Here is a 25160-nt window from a genome sequence, read left to right on the forward strand (position 1 = left end):
GCGTCGGCGGCGTGACCCCGGCGGGGTGAGAGGGCAGAGGTGCGCGAGGCGGAAGCGGCGCTCGGTCTCCGTCGGGCCGGCAGCGCAGCGCGGAGGGTCCCGCGGCGCCGGGCCCATGAGCGTGTCGCTGGTCGTGATCCGCCTGGAGCTGGCCGAGCTCTCCCCGCTGCCCGCCGGCTTCGCCTACAGCGCGGCCGGTGAGTCGGCGCCCCGGGGCCGGGAGCGCCTCGGCGGGGCGGGGGCCGGCGCCGCGCTGCCGCCGATGCCCGCCTCAACGCTTTTTCCTCCCGCGCAGCTCCGGAGATGGCCGCGGAGAGCAGCGGGGCGATCCCGGCCTGCTTGGAAGGGAAGGGCCCCGGCGAGAGGGCGGCCATCCTGCACCAGCACCTGGGCCGCAGGGAGATGACCGACATCATCATCGAGACCATCCGGCCGCGGGCAGGTACCGGCACCGGGCGGGCCGTAAATCGCCCCTGGGTTGAAGGTGGGAATGCGGATGTGCCAACGCTCGTTGCCGCCGGAGGAGATGGGAAGGGTGGGGGTTGCAGAGATCCCTTCTAAGCCCTGAGGTTGTGTCGTTGTGTGGAAGCCGTCCTGGCTGATAGCGGTTCATATCGGATCTCATCCGGCACAGTGGAGTTCTGAGAGTCTGCAGTATTGTGTCAGGCTGTGCTTAGAGAACTGTAGACGTTTCTCATGTGTGGTAATTAAAGCTTTTGTTTGGAAAGATGAAGCAAAAGCTGCCATGGAAGCAAGAAAATCTTCAGAGGCTGCGTCGTCTGAGGACAAAAATAAACAGGATGATCAAAACAAAGAGCGTGAGGCTGCTCCAGACTCGCCTTCAAAACAGCTCCCTGACCAGATTTCCTTCTTCAGCGGGAATCCGTCAGTTGAAATCGTTCATGGCATTATGCATCTGTACAAAACAAAGTAAGAATGCTTGACTAATTGTAGCTCTAGTGGGAATGGCGCTGGTGAGTAATGAGGTCATCCGGAAGGGTGAGCTGCTCACCCTGGGGCTGTGGCTCCTGAGCTGGCCGTGCAGGGACAAACAGGAAGGGTGCTGTACACCTACACTGCCACCAGCCTTGGGGAAAAGCTGGGGCTTGGGCTTGGGTCTTCTGGCTGTGGGCAACACTCCTACAGGCAGCATGTATGCCAAGGAGCTGTGAGAACGTGAGGTGATCGTGGGTTCCTAGCAGTGCAGCTTCTTGAGGGATCCAGAGTTAAGCTGTTATCTCCAGGGTTTTGTCTGCATGCCTAAGGAACTTCTCTGAAGTGGGAGCTTTCATTCTGTATTTCAGGGATTACAGTTCCACACTCTTCCCTTCTAATTCCACGGGAAATTCCATTTTGGGTCGTCTTGAAAGCTATCAGAGACAAAAGGAGCATTTGAAATAGTAGCAAGGGTTGTTCATTTGTAAAAGGAACAGTTCTGAGCATCTGTGACTTGCCAGGCTCAGCTGTTTGTTTTTTTTTTTTTTAGGGAAGAGCAGATGACCAAATACTCCTGACAAAGCCAATGTTGATTGAAGCTTCCCATTGTAATACTTTGTTGAGAAGTAATAGTTTCATGCGGGCGTTTTAGGTTCCTACCTCAGCCTTTTCCTTCTTAGCATTTACAAATGTGCAAAAGAGGGTTTGGATCAGCAGCAGAGTTATCCTTGTAACTGCAGTTGGTGGAAGTGTGACGCGCAGCTTTGACCTCTGGAATGACGTGATGCTGTGTAACTGGTGTCTTGCAGCAAGATGACCTCTCTAAAAGAAGATGTGAGGCGCAGTGCCATGCTGTGTATCCTCACAGTCCCTGCCACCATGACCAGTCATGACCTGATGAAGTTTGTGGCATCTTTCTATGAAGTCATTGAGCACATGAAAATCATCCGAGACTCCACTCCCAACCAGTACATGGTGCTGATAAAGTTTAGCTCCCAGGTAAGAGCTGGAAGTCCCTTTGCCATAGGGGGGACTGCAGTGCCTTATAGGTGCTGTGTAGGAGGGCAGTGCCTTCCTGTTGCCCAGCACTTTCCTGGGGCTACTGACAGGGATTTATCTGGCACCTTGTCCTGTAGACAAGCGTGTGTCGTGTTCCGTGTCCACTATTTCTTGTTGGTAGGATATTTAAAACTATTAAGCACGTAAAAACAAACTGCCTCTGCTACCTTCAAGCACTTTTGCAGACACAGTGGCGTTGTGCTTTGCTGAGCAGAAAGAAGGCAGCCAATGGCACTTTATATTTTAATAAATATCTCTGAGGAGTGAGGTGATGGCTTAGCCACTGCCAGTACAGTGTGAGAAGGACAGCCTGCCCCAAAACGGGCAGCCTGGGGGTAAGTGGATCACTGGATAACACAGTGCTGCTTACAGCTATTCCCCCATTATGTTCTATGTGGGCTCTCACCTGTACCTTCCTTTATAGGGATTTGAGAGAAGTTTTGGTCAGCTCTTTCCCTAGCTGTCAGTGCTGCATGAGACATTTTCCATGCCTGTTGTGTAGATGCAGCATTTGAATGCAGTCTGTGCCATTTGCAGCGGCTGCGGAGATGTGTTTTGCATTCTGCTGTATAAAATGTGATGGACAAATACCTGGTGTTGAGCAGCCTTGCATCAAAACCACAAAGCCATGGTCAGTTCACCCTGAAATTGCAGTTGCTTCAGAAACTTCCTGAAGCCCCGTTCCCCAGTGACCCCTAACAGCTGTCTCTATATGCAGCAAGAACAAATCTCGTGTGCCTTTGTGTACCTGGCTCCAGTGGTTAGCAGTAGGGCAGTGTGGTGCTCAGCTCATTTTTTCCCAACCTGCTGTGATCCTTCGCCAGGTGAAAGGGAGGTGGCTGAGTGAAAGGGGTGACATCTGTTAGATTTGATTTGGGTTCTGCCTCTTTACCTGGTGACTCTACCTGATGGCTCCCGCAGATGGTTTGGAGCACGTCTGAGTTGTTCCTGATGCAGTGGATCCTTTCCCACAGTTGAATCGTTCTTTTCCCTGGCACAAGTGTCAGTGTCCTGTGCAATGTGATGCTCTGAAGTTTTTGCAAAGAAACCAAATTTGCTTTGCAAATGCGCTGAAATCACTGACAGGAAGCAAAACAGATGCTGAAGGGGAATTCTGTCATTCCTGCTGAATACTCAGCTATCAGTAACCATCGTTGCTGTCAGCTTTGCTTCCCATCTCCAAGTGGTAGCATTAAACCCGGTGCCAAGATGCGATGCCTGCTGGCAGGAGCTGGTTCTCTGAAATTTCTCCTCTGTTATGGGACCTGGTGGAGAGAAGAAGCAGGGATACAGCAGATGTCTCCTCCTCCCTGTCTGTGTCAGCTGCGGGCTTTTTCTTTCAACAGCCTCCCCTTGTTTTGTGCACAGGCTGATGCAGATAGCTTTTACATGGCGTGCAATGGTCGGCAGTTCAACTCCATAGAGGAGGATGTTTGCCAGCTCGTGTACGTGGAAAGGGCTGAAGTCTTCAAGTCAGAAGATGTAAGTTTTTATCTTGTTTTCCTTTTTTCTGGACTTCAGAGAGTTCTAACAGGAGTACTTCTTCTGAGCAGAACACTGCAAGCAGTGTTTAACTGTATCAGTTTGAAATCTGTTTCCTGTTCCAGTATTGTTTCTACATGGAGAGGTTTGTTTGGTGATTTCTATAGGCTTCAAGCCTCGCCATTGCAGCATCTCTGACCTAAACCTGCCAGCTGCAGTGATCCAGAAAATGTCATGGGGCTGTGGCAGCTGCAGCAGCCTCCTCACCCTGTGCTCTGATGGGGCTGTGCTCTGCTGAAGGCTGTAGATTGCTTTTTACCTTGGTAAATTTGTAACCACTGCATAGACTCGCAGGCTTGCTTTGTACTGTACCCTAGTGCTGGTGGTAATGGGAGAGAAGTTTGACTTTCAATGCAGGTGCTTAATTTATGGTGATTGGAGGGTGCTGAGCAATTTGTCTCTGCTTGTTCTTTTGAAGGGGGCCAGCCTGCCTGTGATGGATCTGACAGAGCTCCCGAAGTGCACGGTGTGCCTCGAGAGGATGGATGAGTCTGTGAACGGGATTCTTACCACTCTGTGTAACCACAGCTTTCACAGCCAGTGTCTGCAGCGGTGGGAGGACACCACGTAAGAGGCTTTTCTTTGTTTCCACATCAAAAACTCTGTTCTGAGTGTGGTGGCTGTATGCTGACAGGACCGGTTTTGCTCATTGCAGTGTGGGGGCAGGAATTACCGCAAGTCTTAGTACTTCTTCTTTCCTATTAAGAGACTTGCAGGGAGAAATCTCCGAGCCAAAAGTAATTGAACACTGTTTCCCACGGGCCTCACTGCTAAGAGAACAGGGCAGCTGCACAGTAATGCAAATCATTTCCAAGTATTGTAGGTTGAAAGGACTGGTCCTGGTTCCATCTTTTGCATCCCCATAGATGGGATTTCAACATGCCTGAGCTCCTGACTGGCACCCAGGCTGCTATCAATTGTACGCAGCTTAATTTCTCTGGATGCTGTTTGCTGCTTTACTGCGCGTCAGGCAGTCGTAGCTACTGCAGCAGAGGGCTCTGTTTTCCTCTGTTACTGGTGCCTGATTCATGGATAGAGAGTGAGGACAATTTTAGCCCTGAGCTGAAATAACAGAACTTCAGTGGGATTAATCAGATTTATTTGCTGTTTATCCCGTAAATGGAAACCAGTTTAAATTTGAAGCAATGGAGCTTAGCCAAAATAGGAGCAAAATCCAAAAGAGCACTTAAAGATCTGATACACAATTTAAGTATGGTCCCAGCCTAAGAAAATGGTAGAAAGAAATCCCTGTCCACTTTGCTTAGGTGCCGTGGAGACGAAGTGCCTGAATTTGTATGGGAAGCTTACTGCAATCCAGTTACCTTCCCCCTAGAATATTTCTGTAGCTTTTCCAATGGCTAATGAAAAATACACAGAGTCCTGGCAACAGGATCCAGAGTCTGAGTTACTGCTCCCTCCAGTGGGTCCGGGCACTAGGAACTCAGCAAAGGCTGTTTCTGGTGTTCAGTGTTGTCTCTTGCAGCACAGTGGTATTGTTTCAAAAGAAACATAGGGTGCTTGTTATAGATTCTCTTGGGTAGAGTTATAGGGCGTTCCTCCATGAAGGGCTAAGCCTGGATCCATTGAGTTGGGATGAAATTGAAGCACAAGTGTTCACCTCCTTAGGAATGTTTCAGTGCTAAGCAGTGCTGTAAAGTGTGAGCACCTCTGTCTGCAGTTACCTTCCACAACAGCGTGCAGCTGCTGCATAAAGCTGCAGATAATGGAAAATATCCAGGAAATAAAGTGTCAACAGGAAGTCAAGTTTGTTTCTGGTACAATGGAACTGGCTTCATTTAATGAGAAAGCTTTGGAAGAACCCTGCTAGGGCTTGGATATTGCTCTGTGTGTGCCACTGCATCGAGCACTGACCCTGTTCTTACCTTTTCTGCTGTCCTTGAAGACTAAGGTGCTTGTTATGATCAGAGTCTCAACTGAAAATGTTGTCCATTGGCAGCAGTCTGGAGGAGCAGTGTTTGCACAAAGTGCTTTTGCAGTGTTTATGGCTGAGGGGTGTTTTTTGAACTCAGCTGTGGCTCTTCTGCTTGCTGGCAGAAGCTGAGGTCACTGCCAGCTGTGCTGACACTTCTGGTTGCAGATGTTCTCTACGCCTGGACTGCAGCAAAACCAGGTAAAACTGGGACTATTGAAGTAGCTCTGGAAGATCTGTTATTTCTTCTGTTACTCGCTGGCTGAACAAAGTAGCCTTGTGTGGAGTGGAAGCAAGTTCAGGAGGGTACATGGGAGCTGTAAGATACGTGCACGCAGGGAGCATCCCACAGCACAAGGCATTCACTTTGAGCTCTTTGGCTCGGTTTTTAATTACCCTGATATTAAGATGAAGCTCTGTGTGTCTGATCTTGGTGCTTATTGCCCTCTAGGTGTCCTGTCTGCAGATACTGCCAAACGCCAGAGCCAGTGGAAGAGAACAAATGTTTTGAGTGTGGAGTTCAAGAAGTAAGTAGGTGGGTGGATGGTGAGTGAGATCTAGACTAGATCTGACTGCATAGCTGCTCTAGTTGCTTTTGAGGTTAATTCTGTGGCTACTCTCAGGTTGTTTTTACCCATCAGTGGTGTATCTGCTTTCCTTTTGAGTTGGAATTGGTTCTTGGAAGGGATGTTACCTGCCGGGTTTCCTGCCCTGACAAACGTTTCCATTTCTTAGAAAGCATCAGTGCATCAGCTGATCAGTGCATGTGACAGCAGGAGGCTGAAGTAACACGATGCTGCCTTCTGGTCTGCGCTCTTTGGCGCGTGCTTTGGTGCTCCTGTCAAGTTGCCACGTTCATTAATCAAAGCCCTTCTTCCATCTCTGCTTGTGCTAGTCTGTCAAGGTGCCTGGCATCTGCAAGCTCGTAATTGGCAAGGATGGGCAAGTGCTTCCTTCTCTTTGCTATTCCAGCTGAGCAAAGCTTCCCGAAGAGGAGGAGAATGCAGCTCCCTCTGTGAGGAAGCGACTGGCTGTGAGCAGCATCTGGAGCCCGTTGGTTTCAGATGGTGTTTCTCAAGCAGTGATGCTGCTGTGTGATACTGCTGTTTGACACTCCTGCATGGACAGAGCTTTGTCTTTCTTTTGACAGAACCTCTGGATCTGTTTGATCTGTGGGCACATAGGCTGTGGCCGATATGTGAGTCGCCATGCCTACAAGCACTTTGAGGAGACCCAGCACACCTATGCAATGCAGTTGACCAACCACAGAGTCTGGGATTATGCTGGAGGTAAGCACTCTGTCTCCCCCACCTTGTTTGTACAACAGCTTTTGGTTGTTAAGAGTATTTGTGATGGTTTTCTTGCAGTTTGCATCTATCCCAAAACCTTGGGAACATCCATTTCCTCTCTAATCGTAGTTTTTGTGGGTCTGTAGCATATGAGAGGTTCCATGATCAATTGCAGTGGTCCTGTATCCTCTGTGTGTTTGTTGTTCCCTTTCCATCAATTTGCCCTGAGGTACGAGAGCAGGCTGTTGTAATAAATATCCCGTAAGGTGCCTATGCAAAGTCTGTTAAATAACAAATACATCTATTGTTGGCTTTCTGCCTTGCTAATACGCTGTTGCAGCAGTCTGCATGGTTAATTGTGCTGCATAAAGTATTTCCACTGGTGTCAACCTGGGTGTTCTTAAGCAAAAACTCCCTTTGGTTGAATTTTCTCTCTTCAGATAACTACGTCCACCGACTGGTTGCAAGTAAAACTGATGGGAAGATAGTTCAGTATGAGTGCGAGGGAGATATGTGTCAGGAAGAGAAAATTGATGCCTTACAATTAGAGGTAAATATTTTGGGTTGTTGAACTCTGCTTTGTGCCGCTTGTGGAAATGTTTCAAATCAGATACGACTACAAGAAAGTGACATCAGCTTATGCAGCAGACCTGCTCCCTGCGTGTAGGCAATCATCTCCAGGCAGAAACAAGATATCTTTACTACTTTTTTTTTTAAATCTCCTCTTGGCTCTGCAGAGCCAATGCAGCTGACAGTAAGCTGGCTGCAGTTTCCTCCTGTGTTCACCAGTAGACTCATGATTAGCTGGTTATGCTGCTACAGGCATTGAGGTCATTTGAAAGAGAAATGGGTCCGAATGTCCTGATGCGCTTGGCAGACCCTTCCTAAAGCACCTGTGACTTGACTTAAAGCCTGGGATGGGTATGGAACTGTAATCTTGAGTAATTTTATTTGTGAACTGAGCAAGGATGTAGGAATCCATAGCTGTGTGCTTCCTTTGGCTATCAAGGAAAGCTGAGAAGCTTGTCTGACACCAGCCCTGTTCTGCTCCCTTCCCTTCAACAGTGATTTTTTTTTTAATGGCTGTTGGCCATCTTCTCCCACTCTAACAAGGGTGAAAGAAAGCCTCACACAAGTTTTCCCTCACCAGTGATCTATTTTAAAGGAAGAGCAACTCAAATTACTGTATATACAGATAGACTGCAGCGTGACTTCAGCTGCATTAGACACAAGGATGTCTGTAGAAGAGAAGCCCGTAGAGACCAGACTTTGTAAGCATACTGCTCAAATAAATATTTGTTTACTTGTTCCATGAATTTTTCAGTGTAATGTTTGGATGTGAAAACATCTATTTTTAACCCTTTTTGCCAAGAGGTCAGTGCTTAAAGCATGTAAAAGATCTCTCTGTCTGGCTTATGAGATCTAAATGTTTGCAGAGAGAATGAATTTGGCAGCGTGTTTTGGCTCTCTGATATTACTTAGTGTATTCAGGGCTTCTTGCACATGTTTAATTCCACGGCAAACTCCTAATGTGCTGCTGCTGAGCTTGATGGTAAGAAATGATCGCGTTTTCCAACCTTCTCATAACACATCTGCAGAACCAGGAGTGAAAAGGGGGGATGTAAGGCATGCATCCATGTTGAAATGGCAATGTAACGTTGGAATGGGCCGTAGTTACTGGGGAGCAGGAACTGTAGTGCTCTGTGCAGCTGGGGGTGCTTTGTCAAAGGCTTTCTTAGAGTGAAGCTAGACGTGTTCATTTACTCTCCTCTCTTGGGCTTTGGGGTGTAAATGGGGAGCTCCCATTTGGGACCCTTGGGGTTTTAAGCTCTCAACAGAGATTATTGGTGCTTTTTTTCCTGTGGCACTTAAGATTTGGGGCCTTGTTAATACAACGAAAAAGATCTGTTTCTGTTAGAAGTGCATGGCACAATGGTGGAACTCTGACTCGATCCTTGCCGTTGTGCTCTAAAGGCTTTACTTGATTTCAGAAAATTGAGGGGTTTGATTCTGAAATCCAATTGGTGCAACGTATCTGCTGGGTCTGCAGTTTGCACATATGTTCAGACTGCCCTCTATGCTTAATTTCATTTGATTAAATTGATTTTCATATTGGAGCCCTTTGGGCTCCTTAATCAGCATAGCTACCCTTACGGAAAAGCTGACTGTTCTGTGTGTATCTTCTGTGTTTACAGTACTCATATTTGCTAACAAGCCAGCTGGAATCACAGAGAATCTATTGGGAAAACAAGATTGTCCGAATAGAAAAGGATACAGCTGAAGAGGTGAGCTCTGCTCTCTCTGAGCATGTGTGGAACGCTGCTGGCACGGGGCCCTGCGCACTGTTTAATGGGAGACAGAGCTGCTTGCTCTCACACAGCCCGAGTGCTGCGTGACGTGACCTCGCGTAGCCTGTTTCACTACCAGCTGAGAAAATTGGCTCCGAGTTGTGTTCCTTATCTGGATGCTCAGATCTAGCAATTTGCTGCTCAGTGGTGCAGAAGCAGGTAGATTGCCACTTAGATTTAAAGTTGATTTAAATGTGCTGCTCGGGAAACTGCAGCAGTGCTGAAAACGAGTCTGTGCTGCTGCAGGATCCCTGCTTGCTGATGCCATCACTCACCCTGGCGCGCTTCTCTAGGGAAGGTTAGCATTAGCAGAGACAGTATGACTTTAATTTGCTCGGCTGTCTTTCTACTCCAAATGCATATTGATTTGCCCTTTCTTTGTGATCCCCTGCCTCTCCTCATCACCCGTTGGGAAAAGTTCAGAGTCTCCTCCTATAAAGCATTCTGTAGGCAGGACTGCTTCAAAATGTCACGAGCAAAAATCCAGAGAGAATATTTTAATGCTTTTCACTCTGTGTAGATCCTTCCAACTAGGTTTAAAGTGAGTTGGGATTTGGGGCTGAGTCCTTATTTGAACTTTCTGCGTAACTTCTAATTAACCATGTAGTATCTGCAGTGAAACAATACCCTAAATGTGTAAGTTATGACCATTGAAATAGTGATCATTGACCTTGGTCTGAAGAGCTGTCCCAGAAATCTGATGGATTTCTTGAGAAAAGGAAAAGCTGTAGGAAAAATTGTCTTGTGCGTGACCAGGAAACGTGATCCACAAAGCAGCTGTGAAGTGAAACGTCTATATTATACATATGGAATGTGGTTTCGTGTTTAAAGATCCTTACAGTTCTATTCATGGCACTCAAGGCATGCAGGTCTTGTCTGGATCAGTGCCACAATGCAGTGTATTCCATTATCAGTGCTCATGCTACTTCCCCAAATTAACCATCAGCTGCATAAACACTCGGTGATTAAGGCCGGAAGGCTTAAAACCTGTTCTGCATTGACTGGCATCACTGAAGACTGCATGTGTGCTGACACTGACATTTATCCAGTTTGATCCTCCAGGAAAGCATTTTTCCTTCGTATTCCCATCTCCACTACGTGCAAGTGTACTTTTGACATTAACAGAGGGGAAGCTGCATTTCCGGCTATAAATCTCCTTCAAGCCTTATCTGAGAAGTTTAGATGTGTTCTGTGTGGTGCCTGGAGAGTGGGAGGGTGGTTCTCTTCAGCAGCAGCAATCTCTAGTTTTGAAGTAGAGGAGAGGAAGCGAACGTATGTGTGTTTCTATTTGCGTGGTGCGTGAGCAGGGTATTGGTGTCAGTAGGTCACTGTCTTACGGCAGCACGCTGCTGAGTCAGTGCTGAGTGGAGCAGCGTGTTCATTTTCAGACTTTGCCCGTATTTATTTGAGGTTTCCTTTAAAATGAGCAAGAGCTCAGCCTTGTGAAACTCTCACGTGGAAACTCAAGTTTACTGACAGAACATCTGAGAGAATGGATATATCAGTGCTTCATTAAGATGAGAATCTGGTATCGCTTCTCTTTTTTCCTCTTTTTTTGTTTCCTTATGAATGGCACAGGTTTGCAGATGCAGTTCCTGTTCTGTATGAGCAGCTTCCACGGCAACGTGGTTCCTTGTTGGCGTAATGCAGAGGGTCTTAAACAAAATTAAACTTTCTGGTCTCCAAACTTTTGCTTACCTGGATACAATAATTGGTCAAAGTCTAGAAAGCGCAGCAGAAAAATGAATGTCATAATGAAAGTGCACAGGACTTTGGTCTGTTTGAAATGCCTGTGTGTTTGTTTTTACAGATTAACAACATGAAGACCAAATTTAAAGAGACCATTGAGAAGTGTGACAGTCTGGAACAGAGGCTGAATGACTTGCTCAAAGAAAAGCAGTCTGTCGAAAGGAAGTGGGTACTGCTGCCAGGTTTAGTTCCATGCAGCCATTAACGCTCTGCTTGCTGACATCTAAAAAGAAAAAGTCTTGCTATTCCTGGGTGACTTTGAGCTATTTAAACTGCTGTACTGAGAATGCTGCTTTTTTTAATAAAAAGCTGTAATTTCTGTAGGTGTTCACACACTGGAAGTGCCCAGTGAGTGGAACGCAGGTTTGGGACCCGTAGCTCTTTCAACACGGTCTGCATATTTAGCATTCAGCAATCCTTCCTCTGCCTGCTCAGAAGCAGATGCCAGTCTGTTCTGCAATTGGCAGATATGTCCAGAGAGAAGAAAGGCAGCCCCACAGAGGCGACTCACCCAGCACAGAGAAAAACGTAGATGTTAGGAAATGTCAATTAAAGGACATCAGGCACAGAGGGCGTGAGGATCAGTGCGTTCCAGCTCCCTAGGTGGGACTGTGCGGTCTGTTCTTCCCAGCCCACCAGGGCCCAAGCTAAGATCTGAGTGGCCTTGGGGGCGGAGACAGCTGGGGAGACAATTTCCCTGAAGGCTGGAAATAAAAGGGCTGCAGTAGTGTTTGATGTAGGTGTAATAGACTGCTTTCCTGACTTGTGCTCCTCTTTGTAAGGTGTTCTCAGCTGAATAACAAAGTGGCTAAGCTTTCCAATGAGCTGAAGGAGGAGCAAGAACTGAATAAGTGTTTGCGAGCAAATCAAGCCTTGCTTCAGAACAAGCTGAAGGAAGAGGAGAGAGTGTTAAAGGAAACCTGTGAGCAGAAGGACCTGCAAATCTCAGAGATCCAGGAGCAGTTGCGAGATGTCATGTTCTACCTAGAGACCCAACAGAAAATCAATCACCTCCCAGCTGAGACCCGGCAAGAGATTCAGGAAGGACAAATCAACATTGCAGTGGCTTCTTCTGACAGCTCCTCCACGGGGAGCACAGGCAAGCCTTCTTCCAGGAGAGGCCGTGGCAAGAGGGGTAAATGAAGATCGGAGTGCTGCTCCCATGCTGAATCTGGCCGTGCTCGTGGTAGGCCAGGCCCAGCCCTCAGACTCCAGCTGGGAATGCCTAGTTCACTAAAGCTCAGCTAGAAATTGTCTTCAGAGCTTCTCATAAAACTGGCTGCCAGTACTGGAGGTGTCTGTGGTATTTAAAAGCATTTCACTGCACTGTTTAGCTATTTTTAGGCAGACCTTAATGACCGTTTTGCCTTTCTACCTTTTTAAAGCCACTCCTGTCATGCATTTGACTTCCTTCTTGGCCAGTTTTCTGGGGTCGGTGGGTGTACACATGTTGAACATTGCATTTCCTAAGGGGATACTGTGGAATAGGCTATGCACAGTGTGTGAGACTTCTTGAGTTCTTTTCCCATTTCTGGATTGAAAGTATTCTCAATTAATATTTTTTTATTTAAGAAACAGTAAATTAAACTAAATCTCTTTATGTGTGCAGTCCAGGCACTGTACAGCAGTGCAGGAGTGGGACTGTGTGGGAGGTGTGGAGAATAAACCATCTTGGTGGTGTTAGACGCTAAATGAGTCCTCCAGGCTTGTAATCTAGGATATTAAACACTTGAAGGGACTTTATCACCATCCGTTCCTTGGTTTTAGAGAGAGCCTGTGGAAGGACAGTGCTTACTGCCTTTGAGAAAGCGTAAGATGGCCCTTCATTCTGGGAGACGTTTAACATGGCAACTCCATGGGCATTTCTACAAATCAGATGCAGCCATCTTTGTGAAGGTGGATGCACATTGTGTGTTAATGGCTGCCAGAGTGCTGTGATCCTCCTGGACTGGGTGTGTGTGCATTATTCCCTCAGCTTCAGTAGGATTACATTGGCATTGGTTGCAGTGCTGTGCTCGGAGAGAGGTGGCAATGACCAACGCAGTGTTATTGAAACCTCACTTCCTTTGTGCCTGCAGCCAGCCTTAGTGCTGCCCACCTGCCCTGCGAGCAGACCCTCACTGCTGGATGCAGCTGTTGTATCCAGTTACTGTGATGGCTCAGCGCTGCATCTTCTGCTCTGGAGTGTTGCTCTGCCCAAAACTTTGGCTGGCAAAACTTTCGTGTTATTGGCACAAAAAGTAAGCCAACCCCCTAAGGGAAATCTGTGGACAAATCTGTTATTTTTCTTTTTAAAATTCCACTTAGAATATATGCCAGACTGGACGCTGGGGTAGGGACAGTTTTACCATGATTGGAGATGTGATTGTCCTGGTTGCTGTGTTGTGCTCAGCAGTCTGAGTGTTTCAGCACTAATCCCTTGTTAAAAGCAGCTGAGGGAGTCATGCCGTTGTCCTTTCAGACCATAGTATGATCTCTTTCTGTTGTTAGAACTCAGCAGCCTTGATCTTAGCCTGTAACACTGAAAATCAAGATCTGACTTGCTAGTCTAAACTGGAACAAAGAAGGAAGGCACCTAGTCCTGGAAGTTGTTCTTCTTGGCCAGGCAGAAAGAACGAGTTACAATAAATAGAATGACTCTCAGAAGGTGAGTCTTTATAGTCTGCTTCCTGACTTTATTGACTGGAAGTGTTAGGCTTCCTCGCTTTGAAATACACAGCGCTCGTTAGTGCACTCATTGCATCCACTGCTTTGGTTTGAAGATCTGCCCCAACCATCTGGAACTCTGACCTTTTCTAACTTTGTAGCATGAATGTACACTAACTCTTTTCTAGTGTGTGGATTGTACAACCAGGCCTCTGCCTTCTGTAAATTATTCTAAGGACTTAGATATGTACAACGCAGCTTGCTCTCCTACAGAAACTATTTTATTTAAGATATATTTTTACACCATCTCAAGATCCTCCAACCCTTTGCTGAAAGCTTGCCTTGTGTAGAACACTGAGATGCTGTACTGTATCTTGGAATTCCTTTTCAAGAGATGTGATTGACAATTAAAAGAGCGTGCGCTGCGTTTGTTTGTGTGTTAGCTGGAAGTGGAGGGACGAGGTGGCAGGAAAGTGCCAGAATGTGTGGCCTGTACTTCTGCAGCCTTCTACTTGAAGGCAAAGCTGTCCAAACAAGCTTCTTGTCATGTTTGGGCTGGAGGGAAGTTTGGTTCAGCTGAGCTGATAGGAGCAGGTAAAGCAGTGTTGTTACCTCCAGCTTGGCAGTGGGTGGCTTGTGCAGGGAAAGCAAGGGTTGTTGAATGCTTCTGCATTGCATTAATGCATCTCCAGTACTTGAGGAGTCTGCTCTCCTAAAATCTTGCCAGACGTGGGTCCCGGCATTGGGGCTGTGTCCTGACTGTGGGCCAGAAGCAGTGCTGATGTGATGTGAGGCATGCAGGGCTGTGGTGAGAGGAAGAGAGTGCTCTGTGCCCTCAGCCATCACCTGGACACCCAAGTGCCAGGAGGCAGCATTGGCTCTCACACCTCTCCAGCCCACTGTAGTTTTGGCACCTGCAGCTCCAACATCTGGTCAGATTTGCAGCTGATGACTCAGTAGCACCACAGTCAGAGGGAGCACTGAGCAGCTGGGATTGGCCATGCTCCTGTTGTGATTAAGAGCCTGAAAATAGATTTTATATATGTATTTCTAAAACTGTGAAGGAAAACTCTCCACCACTGAACAGCAAGGGGGTTACACCATCTCCTCTGCTGCTGTTGGAGAGGAGTGAGAACCAGAAGTTGCACGAAGCTTGGCAGCGCCTTCATTTGGAGGATGATTAAATGATTCACTCCAGCAGCTGTTCCTGAGAGAGCAAGGGGGTGACAAGCTGGCATGTTTCTCAGCGTCCCTTTGTGGTGCAGGGCCAAAGCGAGCTACGCTACGGGCTGGAATGTTTTGTGTTTCCCATGCACATGGCATGGGGGCTTAGGGTCATTTGAACTGGCGCAGCAAGGAAGGAGTGCTGGAAAGGCAGCGCCTTCTGCTCACCCTGCTGGTGGATCTTCGTAAGTGCTTTTGGGGCAGCATCCTGCAGACCCATCCTGATGCAGTCCAGCTGGATGTGGGTGATGGGGTTTGGGGTGTTGGACCTGACTGCCGACACTTTGCTGTGCACAGTTCTAGGGACTCACTGGTTTTCTATGGGCTCGTTTGCTCTTGGGAAGAATGCATCTCTTAACACCAATTAATCCCCTCAGTGATGCTGGCTTTGCTCATATAGGAGCTGAGGTCCTGGATAAAGGCGCATCTCCATGGTTTGTGCCTTAGGAAAACCCATGCAGAGGAGTTTGCAGAGCAGATCTGTCTGTCAGTTCGCTTGAGTACGACAGACATGCAGTGCTGTTGGTGTCCCTTCAAGGGGGAGCAGCACTACTCTCCACTCCCTTTATCTTTCCATCAGAGCTAAAATCCCTAAGGCCCTGTGGAAAATTCCTGCCTTGATCTGCACCAACCAACGTGTTCGTTCTCGTCTGAGCTGAGATAGTTACACTGATCTCTCCTATGCTTTTTTCCCCCTCCTTTTATGTAAGTGGGCATTTTGGTCTAATAACAGTGTTTTAAAGGCAAATGCATCCAAAAGGGCCCCGTGCTGCAGTGCTTAGAGGTACTTTTGCAGCAGGGGGGTAGTACTCATGTCTCCTCCAGGCTGAAGTTCTGCACGCATCCCCTACGGCATGAGGCAGCTTTGCACACTGCTGTGCTTGACACCAACTGCATCAGAGCAATCACAAGGATCAGGAAAATCCAGTGAAGAAAACCATGTAGACCCAGAGCCCTTTGGGCAGCTGAGAGAGCATCACTCCTTGTGCTGTTTTGTGCTCAGTGACAACTTGAGAAGCACCTGGGAGCCTCCAAGGGGCCGCACTGCAGCAGCTGCACAGTGACTGCTTTGCAGGAAGCACTTCTTGCTCTTTGTTTTCCTTTAAAGCCTAAGTGACAGCCCTGCACCTAACCCTTCTTATTCCTGCACCACCCTTGAGCAAACATATTTATAGCAGCGTGCAGCATTTATAGCTTTGCCCTGTCTTGACCTGGAAGTAATTGGTTAATTGTGTTAGACAACAAACCTTGAGACACTCACGTGTTTTCCTTCCACCTTCTCGCAGAGAACTGGCGGGTCATGCTGGTCAGAAACATCAAACACCTGGAAGAAAACAATGTGTGCTTCTCTGCCAGGAAATCAGTCCCAGCTGAACACATTTCAGGGCCAATAGTTCTTATAAAGTTCCTGGAGGCTTGGCTGGATGGCCAGAGCAGAGCTGGTGCTGGCCCTGGTGTGGGAGGGGACTCTGTGCAGGGCACTCCATGGGCAGCTGGAGGGTACACAAAGTGCACAACCCCTCTTTCTGCCCTGGACTGATCAGGCAGCCTGCCTGCTTTTGTGATGTTCTTGCAAAGATTTTGGCTTCATGGGTTTGCTCTATTTTCAGTGCCCCTCTGCACTGTCAGGGGTCTTGAAGGACAGCGTCAGTCAATGAGACACGCTCTTTTTCTGGGTGCAAAGATGGTGATGCCACTGACAGCAGTCTGTGTGCCTCTGCTTCACTTTCAACTCTGCCTACAGGGGATTTACTGGTGTCCATGAATGCCCTGTAGTGCAGAGGGGATGAGCACATGAAACAAACCCACTTCAGTGGTCTATTCCTCTCTAGGTGGACCCCTGTGCTGTTGTGGATGAGGCTCCAAAGCAACTCACAGTTGTTTCTGAGCTCTGTATACCCAAAACCATACTAAATCTGTACAGTACTTAAAACATGATCAAATCTCTGTTGAACAGGAAGCAAAGTGGGTTTTTCCCATGCAGTTCTCCTTGCCAGCTTTCAAATATGCTTCAGCCTTATAGAAGTGAATTAAAAATCCCAGCTGCATCCTGCCTGTGCCCGGGGAACTGAGAGCAGCCTTGGGGGCTTCTGGCCTCTCCCCCTTAGCTCTGCATTCCTGCAGCCTTAGTGCAGAGAGCAGCTCCAACGCAGGGAGCAGTGCAGCACTGGTCCCCAGGCATGAGTAGTGAGGACCGAGGTGCTGCATTGGTGCTGAGGTTTGCAAGCAGCTGGGCGGCAATGCAGGCAGCAGCACTTCTCTCTGCAGTATTCCAAGTCGTGCTGCAGGAGCGGCTAAGAGGATTAGGGATCTCTGATGGTGTTTGCAGCTGTGCTAGCTGTAAGCGAGAGGAGGAATCCAAATGCTTCATCTTGGGAAGTGAAGCTCTCCCTCGGGACTTTGCAGCTGGAGATGTTCTCAGATGGTGCTATTTCACAGAGTAATGTGTGAGTGCAGCTCCTGCAGGGCCACAGCACAAACAGTGCTCCTGCGGAACGTTTACTGCGAGCCAGCCCGGATGTGGGGCTCCGAGCCACAGTAACATCTCCAAAATGTTAGCTCCCACGCAGGTCTGTGTATCCCAGGCATCCAGCCCCAACAAGGAACGTGTTAGAAGCTGCGCCAGGTTAACCCCAGACACGAGAAGCAGACCCACCCTGGGAGTCAGGACCAGGATCTCCTTAACACTTCTGCTGCCATTCCCCACATCGTCTTAGCACTGCAGCGCTTCAGCAAAGGGAGCTGATTTCCTGCATTCCTACATGGAATTGAGCTCTGGATTCCCACGCATTCAGCACTGTGACCATCCCAATAAGAACACCTGAGAAGCCCCCTGCAGAGGTGATGTGATGTTTTGGCAGGATGCAACACTTGGGTGGGCTGGGGGAGGGCATGGAATCCACAGAGCCATTTTCCAACCTTAAACAAAAACGTGGCCTTGGAACCAATGAAGGAGACATCACTGCCTGACACGCAGATTCCTGCTGGAAACACAGTCCTGGGGCCAGGGGTGCCCATGCAGAGGGGTGGGAGCGCTGAGTCCACGTGTGGAGCTTCTGATTTTGCTTCCAGCTGGGGCTGCGGCTGCTGGGCTCATCCTGAAGACAAAATTACTGCGAGCCTCGGGTGAAGTGTGTCAGTGGAGAGGAAAACATCCAAGCCTCCAATGTGTCTGATAGTTTTAGTGGGGAGGCTGAGAGATCAGGAGAGAATGCCAGAGTTAACGAACTGAGCTCTTTCCAGGTACAGTCGTGTGCAAATCATCTGCCAAAAATGCAAAACGAGATCATAATCCTAAATTTGTCCTTTAAGCGTACCTGTACCTGCTCTGTAGTGGTTTCCTCCTAATCACCAGGGATTAATTCCGAAGTGCATTGAAACATCTGAGGTGAAGGGGCACAGTGGAATTCCTTGCAGGCTGCTAATAATAACAGAAAGCCGTTCTGTGCAGCAAACCTGAGGCTGACTTGGTTTTTAATGGACATCTGTCTGCAGGGGGAAAAAATGCCATGGCAACTGGCTTTCTTGTTGGCACGCCTGTCTCAGCAAAAGGATGGGGAGAGGATGGGTATTGAAGGGTCTGCACTGCAGTGCTTAGGAAGTGGGGAGGCACAGCTCGGTGAAGCTGTGAGGCAAAGGTTGTTTATGCTCCATGAACACCAGATCTGGAGGGATTTAAGAGCTAAGTCTTGGCATAACGATTGCTTTGTCTGCTGCTGCTGAGCAGGAGTTAGACTTGATTCTCCACTTCCCTTTGTGAAAATGCTAAATCTACTCGTAGAGGCACGAAGCCCAGGGCTGGGGGCTGCTAGGCAGTCTGCCCACGGTGCTGGGGCACAGCTGGGGTCTCCCAGTCTGAAGCTCCGTCCCAAAACAGTGCTGTGGGGCTGCAGTGATTGCACAGATCCTGCCTCTGGGCAGGGAGATCCCTTAAATGGTGATTGTGGCCAATGGAAGCTGAGAGCAGGATTCATTAAAATGCCCTGTCCAAAGAAGGGCAATGAAGCTGTGAAGGGACTGGAACATAGGTCTTATGGGGAGCAGCTGCGAGAACTGGGATGGCTCAGTCCAGAGAAGAGGAAGCTCACGGGTGACATCAATGCTCTCTACAGCTCCTGAAAGGACTGTAGGGTCATTCTCTTCTCCCAGGTAACAGCATGAGGACAAAAGGTCATGGCCTCAAGCTCAACCCTCAAGGAAGGGTTAGGATGGGTAATAGGCAACATTTCTTCTCTGAAAGCGGTCAAGCCTTGGGTCCGGCTGCCCAGGGAAGTGATGGAGTGACTAACCTTGGAGGTTTTCAAGAAAAGTGGAAATGTAGCACTGATGACATGGTTCAGTGGAGAAGGCTGGGGTTGCACTTGGTGATCCTAGAGATCTTTTCCAGTCATAATGGTTTTATGATTCTACATTGGTTATGGATGAAACAAGTTGTGGCACTTGTGCACATCAGACCCGAACACTGTGGCTGTTCGTGCTTTCCTTCACCTCCCATGAGTTGTGGGGAAGCAGTTGCATGCATGGCTCAGCAGCGTCTGTCCTCTGTAGCCTGCAGGGAGCTGGAGGAAGGTGTTGGTGGGTGACAGAAATTGGGAACAAGTCATTATCAAAGTGCAAAGTGTGGATCAAAAAATACATTTGCTGGAAGCTGGTATCTCCTTGCAGCCAAGCTGTGATTTTGAGGGACTGCAGGCGACACAAAGCCAACGCAGCAGAAGCAGCAGAGGCTGCCTCTCCTGCATGCTTGGAGCTCGGGCTTTGCTCACGGATGTGCGTGTACCTAATTCTGGCCTGGCCAGTGGTGCATTCATCAATTACAACTGATTGCAGCTTTGCTGACTAGCTGATACCGTATCTCTCTGGGAAGCACTCCTCATTTGTTGGAGTACCTGATTTGTTTTTCAAGCGCCTGGAGATTCCCATGCCTATAAGTATTGTTGGCAAAGCTTTTGCCTCTAAGAACAGGTTTTGTGGTAATGGATAAATAAAAGAAGTCTTCAGGGAAAAGAAAACGTGTAGAAATACTCAGGACTGCGCTGTTCTAACGGCTGATTTTGCATAACATGAATGTCAAGCACTCGTGCTGGCCGTCCCTCCGTAGGCACGCATGTTTCACCGCACTGAACCTCGGGAAGCACGCGGTGCCTTGGAGCAGTTCTGTCAAGGAAACATTGCATCATGCAGCACTTCCGGGGAAGCAGTGATGTTATCGGGCTCGTTAATCTTCATGTGCAAACACAGCTTGCACATGCAGGCACAAAACTGAATGAAAATAGCGGTCTTGAAGAAGACCAGCTCTAACCTGGAATGTGAACGGGAAGGGTGACATAGGATGCGATTCTCTATTAGAAAGAGTTGCTTTTGTTTCTTGGCTGTGGAGCATGTAATTCTGAACGTTGATTTTTTTTTTTTTTTACAGCTAAAGCACTGCATCAGAACAAAACAAAAAAAAAAAAAAGGGAAAAAATCAATAGAGACAAATCATAAAATAATAAAAATGGAGTAGTGGGAATTGCTGGCTATCAAAAGGCTGTGTGCAGGGAAAAGCCAACACCAAGGGGAAGAACGCTGTGTGCAATGACAGCAGTGTGATCCCAGTGCTCTGCAGGTGGGGCAGCTCATAGCAGGAAGCTGCAGTGGCACCAGCACTGGCATGGCACCATCAGCCTCTGAGGGATCCAGCACCTGACTCAGGTCTTGGTGGGTGAAATGGAGTCCCTTCAACCTGGTCACTGCTGTGTTTGCTTCTGAGTGAAGATGCTCGACAAGCAAAAATGGGAGGGCACAATGGAAGCCAGAGCTTAGCAAAACAAAGAATACATTGAAGGAGAGAACAAGTCAAACAGCAACTGTGCTTGAGTCATTGCTGCAGATACCAACACGAGAGTCTTATTCATGCAGTCACTCTCAAAGGACATAATGTTACCCCAAAATCTAAGTTAGTGTGTTCATATCTTGTCTTAGAAACCGTCTCTGGCCATGGAACTTGCTTGTACCAATCACATCCATGGACACCAGGACTTTGTCTGCCTGCAGGACCCTGCAGCATGGCTGCATAGCTCTGTAATGGTTCTTAACCTTCATCAAACACAGGGACTGATTGTTGCACACTGTAATGTGCTTAGCTGAAAAAGCATTACAATTACTTCCTTTCCATTAAAAAACAAACAAACAAAACCAAAACAACCTCAAGGGACGTGGATTTGTTAGAGCCTACTATCAGACTTCCTTGTGCATTCTGGGAAATCTGTTTTATCAACTGAAAAAAACAGATGAAACACACTGCAGAATACAGAGCCCTCTCTACCTGTAGCTCACTTGGATTCATTTCAGGATGCGTTTGGGACCTTCACCTTCCCCACCTGCTGCACCTCTGCTGCTTTGGTGGCAATTTGAGGCCATCTGTTTGAGCTCCATTGGGATAAACCTAACAACACAGATGTTTGCTGAAATGCAGTTTTGCGTGCTACTGGATTTCATACCTACATATAATTTACTGTTATAATTAAATATAACATATACATAGTGTATTCTTTTTCCTAAAAGTTGTTTCTTCACTTTTTTAAGGTAGTGTAGTGATCCTGTTATGTACAGTGAAACAGACGGCTGCCTTTGCAGTAAGTAGTTCTAGAAGTGCTACTGGCTGTCCTCACCTCTGCACACACTGCTGTTTCCTGCAGAACTCCTCAATGTTCTCTCCCAGTTCTGTGGCTGGGCAATAGCAAATCGTTTTGCACATTCACTAAACTTCCCTAAAGCTGCCGGCGCAGCTTTGGACAGATATTTTCAATGGATTAATGCTTTGTGCTGGCATCTGTCATTTTGCTCATAAGGTGTTAACCACAGGGTTATCCGGGCCTGGAAGGTGAAACAAAACAAGGAGTTTAATAGTCAAAAGCGCAGGGATGATGCTAATTGAAGAAAGCTGTTGAATATTGTTATCTTTTTACCACCGTGCTGCCACCCACGGCTTTTAGCCGCATGGGAGAACTGTTGCTGTGCAAGCAATGTGTACGAACGCTGCCCGCCCAGCAGGATCGCTCCTTCTCACTGCATCCGAATCCTGCGGGACTTCCAGAGCATCTCTACGAATAGATTAAAGTCCGAGCACTTTGAGTAACCACGGCTATAAATCAATTTCGCTCTCGGTTTTTCAGGTTACAGCCACTCTTACTAACCCAGCGCGCACACGGGCTTTTAACAGCAATGTATCATATCGGTGCTCGGCGCTAAAAGCACCTCCGAAAGCAGAGCGCGTACCAGCATGACGCCAGAGCCGGGTGCCTGCTCCGCTCTGATTTCTGCATTTCAGATTCACGTTTTCCCGATTTCTCCTTTACAACGCCTGTATTTCCCCACTTTAATCCCCGCACGTGCCAGATCCGCACCTCAGCCACGGCTCCCCTCCAACCCCCTCCTCCTCCCTCCTATCCTCCTCCCTCTCCTCCAGCACCAGGCCGCACCGCGCGGGCGGAGCCGCTCCCCTCAGCAGGGCCCTCCCGCGGGCGGCGCTGGGAGCGGAGCGGGGCGGGAGCGGCCCTACACAGAGCGCAGGGCCCGGCGCCGTCCGCCGCCGCCTCACGTGTCCGCCGCTCCCCCGCCTCCGCCCCTTCAACCTAGCCGCAGTACCGCCGCGCTCCTTCCGACTTCCCGTAAAGAGTCCGCGCTTCGCCCCGCTTCCCCCTCGCCGGGCCCCGTGCTCCCCGCTCCCCTCTCGCGCTCCCCGCCCGCCCGGCTCCCGTCGCCTCGCCCCGCCCGCTTTCCCCACTCGGCCGTTCCTTCGCTCCGCGCTCCCCCCTCCTTCCTTCCTCCCCCCCCTCCTCTCTGCGCGCGGATCCCTCCGCGCCGCGCTCCGCTCCCTCCGCCCCGCACTGTTTGGGAGCAACCGCGGCCGAGAGCGAGAGAGGGGAGAGAGAGACAGAGGCACGGAGACACAGAGCAGCGCTCCCGCTCGGCGCTCCCGCAGCGCAGGCCCCGGCCCTCGGCCCTCAGCCATGTCCCTCAAGCAGACGGCGGCCGCCTCGCAGCCCGCCGGCAACAACCGCAAACCCCCCGGCGGCGGTGGAAGTGGAGGAGGAGGAGGCGGCGGCCTGCCGTCAGCATCGGGTGGCGGGAGGCAGAACATGGGCAGGTGGGTTCCCCGGGATCGCCCCCCGCCCGCCGCCGCCATCGCCCCCCCCCCAACCCGCTTTCCCCCTCCCCCCCCCCCCCCTCATGGGCGGTGGTTGGGAGCGGGGCGGTGCGGGGGGGGCGGCCGGCATGGCGGCGGGCGGGGCGCGGACGCAAGGCCCCGCGCGCGCGGAGGGGGTTCCGCAGTGCCGCCGGGGCGAGGCCGCGGGTTGCCCTTCAGGGAGGGAGGGGGGGAGGAGGAGGAGGAGGGAGAAAAGGGGAGGGGAGGGCACGGCGGGGCCTCCATTTTGTACCCCGAGGTGGCGGCGGCGGCGCGGTGGAAGCCCCGAGGCCCGGTGGGGCCCCGGCGCTGAGGAGACGCTGTGGTGCTGAGGCAGCGGCCGCGGGGCTCCCCGCGCGCCCTCCCAGGGGCGCTCCCGCCGCCCCCTCACGGCGCCCCTCAGAGCGCTGCGCCGCGGCCCCGCGCCCCCCCCGGCCCTGGCCTTTATGTTTTATCCCCCGTCGCTCTTTTTTAATCACCTATCGCCCCCCCCATCGCGCTTTTTCTACTGCCGATCACCCTTCCCCGCGCCGCCTCGGGGCGGATCGCGGCCTTTGGGTGCGGGGATCCTCACACAGAAAACACCATTTTGGGGTCTTGTCTGTTTTTTTTGGTTTTTTTGTTTTTTTTTTTTTTGTTTCCCCCCCTCTCCCCCCCCATTTTCTATGTGTCCCGGCGATCCAGGTGGGATAGGAGCAGATTTGAAGGTCATGGTCACTGGGAGCAGTCTCATTTGGAGCTCATCCGCTTGCCTTGTATTTTTACCCAGTTTTGTGCGTTTGGCAATAAAAGAATCCACGGCAGTCTCATTGTTACACAGCCCTGAAAAACCCAGCAGTACGTCGTTACCCATCTGTGGGACCGGAGCAGCACTGGGAGGGTGGGAAAGAGCAAAAAGAGCTCCAAAAACCCAAAGAAACCCCAATGCCAGCAGTGCCCAGCACCCAGTGCCATGATTTCATGGCTCCCGCGTGTGGCACTGCGATGGCCGTGATGTTGGCTGTGCCTCCCTGACAGACAGCAGCACTGTGGAGGTTAACGTGAAGGACAACAAAACCTACAGCTTTTTGGAAGGTTTTTTTTGGTGGGATTTGGAGTTATTGTGAGCTTTGGGCTCATTAGGTGAAGAGCTGTGAGCTTTGATTCCTTTGTCAAGCTCTAAAATCACAACCGTTGGGTTTCTCCTCTCAGTTTTGTTGGATAGGTTCCATTTCAGAACTTGGGAAGTTGTAACGGGGCTGCTGGACAACCAATGTGTTCCCAATCTCTCTCTTGAAAAAAAAATAAAATAATAGTTGTAATAATTCTTCAATGTAATTCTGAGTAATGTTTCAGTAAGATCACAGCACTCATGTTGATGGGTCCCCAGAGGATACCTTCAGAGTACTTTTCCCAATGCTTTCCTAAGGAGATGTCAAGTCTTTTCTGGGCAACAAATTTAAAGATGGTTCACGTTGCAAATTTTGTCCTCTAAATTAACAGCAAAGAGGCTTTTCTGTTTGGGGAAAAAAAAAAAAAAAACACGCTGATTTTAGCTGGCCTGCATCTTGGTTTCAATTGGAAGTGTTGAATTGAACACCCCCCATTTCTAGCAAAGCTTTCTAGTTTTGTTTTTCTTGTGACATGAAAAAAAAAAAAAAAAAAAGGTTACATTTCATGGCGAAGTTTTTCATAAACATAAATTGAGTAGACTCAGATCTCGTCAGTTTTGACTCAGATTTGAGTAGAAAATTGTTTAATAGTCAACAGTTGTGGGCCCAATTTCTGTGTCCTTATTACTGCAGTGCTTAGTGGAGTGAGTACCTGGTCCTTCCTCATCTGGTAGTGAGAGGAGGGGGTCAACTTTGTGTGTCTCCATGGTCTTTAAATGAAATTTTAATAAGATATCCATCCTAATAGTCTTGTAACATATTTTGTAATAGGAAAGGTAAGATCTTGTGTGAAAGATGAGGATATCCCCGTGTTTGCTTTCCACTGCTGTTCCTTCCCCATTTATCCTGGGGAAGAAAATCACAAAGGAAAGTTTCCTTAAAGGTGTCTAAAAATTAGCAAGAAGGGTTAATGAACGTTTTTGAAATGAGTGCTAAGTGAATTTCTACGTTTATTTGGTGGTGGCTGTTTGTAGAGTGGGACAGGTGGGAAGTGGGGGGTTTGGAGGCCAGGGGATGCCAATAGCATGGTGAGCTGTAACTGGAGAAAATGTAGACCTTGTGTGAACCTGCTCTGCCATGCTCCTCAAGATCTTAACTATTCTAAATTGCTGGTGT

General features: G+C 49.1%; 2 protein-coding genes across 12 annotated transcripts in view; both read left to right on the forward strand.

Annotated features, from left to right (window-relative positions):
* Nucleotides 1-11: 11 nt before the first annotated feature.
* Nucleotides 12-13925, forward strand: BRAP (BRCA1 associated protein). Of its 2 annotated transcripts, none has more exons than XM_052691152.1 (12): nucleotides 12-197; nucleotides 296-442; nucleotides 729-930; nucleotides 1746-1935; nucleotides 3364-3477; nucleotides 3956-4104; nucleotides 5919-5994; nucleotides 6618-6756; nucleotides 7197-7306; nucleotides 8952-9041; nucleotides 10915-11022; nucleotides 11636-11767. In XM_052691152.1, exons 1-12 carry the CDS (start codon nucleotides 116-118, stop codon nucleotides 11651-11653), a joined length of 1425 nt encoding a protein of 474 aa, XP_052547112.1. In that variant the 5' UTR covers nucleotides 12-115; the 3' UTR covers nucleotides 11654-11767. The 2 variants fall into 2 exon arrangements, with proteins under 2 accessions (XP_052547112.1, XP_052547111.1); XM_052691151.1 differs by having other exon boundaries at nucleotides 14-197; nucleotides 10915-11018; nucleotides 11636-13925.
* An 8571-nt stretch (nucleotides 13926-22496) lies between these two features.
* The window catches only part of ATXN2 (ataxin 2), a 52465-nt gene continuing 49801 nt past the window's right edge, over nucleotides 22497-25160 (forward strand). For 5 of the 10 annotated variants that reach the window (XM_052691137.1, XM_052691138.1, XM_052691139.1 and 2 more), the window contains exon 1: nucleotides 22498-22854. In XM_052691137.1, the coding sequence (XP_052547097.1) occupies nucleotides 22718-22854 (137 nt within the window). In that variant the 5' untranslated portion in view covers nucleotides 22498-22717. Of the gene's footprint in view, nucleotides 22855-25160 lie in introns of all 10 variants that reach the window. The other 5 variants (XM_052691146.1, XM_052691147.1, XM_052691142.1 and 2 more) reach the window with 4 other exon arrangements.

The sequence above is a fragment of the Tympanuchus pallidicinctus genome, unplaced genomic scaffold (genome assembly GCF_026119805.1).
Source record: "Tympanuchus pallidicinctus isolate F22 unplaced genomic scaffold, pur_lepc_1.0 scaffold28, whole genome shotgun sequence".
Taxonomy (NCBI): domain Eukaryota; kingdom Metazoa; phylum Chordata; class Aves; order Galliformes; family Phasianidae; genus Tympanuchus; species Tympanuchus pallidicinctus.

What these genes read in the sequence shown, in the direction of transcription:
- BRAP (XM_052691151.1), top strand. Translation starts at nt 116, where the DNA reads ATGAGCGTGTCGCTGGTCGTGATCCGCCTGGAGCTGGCCGAGCTCTCC. An exon ending in GACCATCCGGCCGCGGGCAG is followed by an intron (nt 443 to 728) that starts GTACCGGCACCG and finishes TTGTTTGGAAAG; the next exon opens with ATGAAGCAAAAGCTGCCATG. An exon ending in TGATAAAGTTTAGCTCCCAG is followed by an intron (nt 1,936 to 3,363) that starts GTAAGAGCTGGA and finishes TTTTGTGCACAG; the next exon opens with GCTGATGCAGATAGCTTTTA.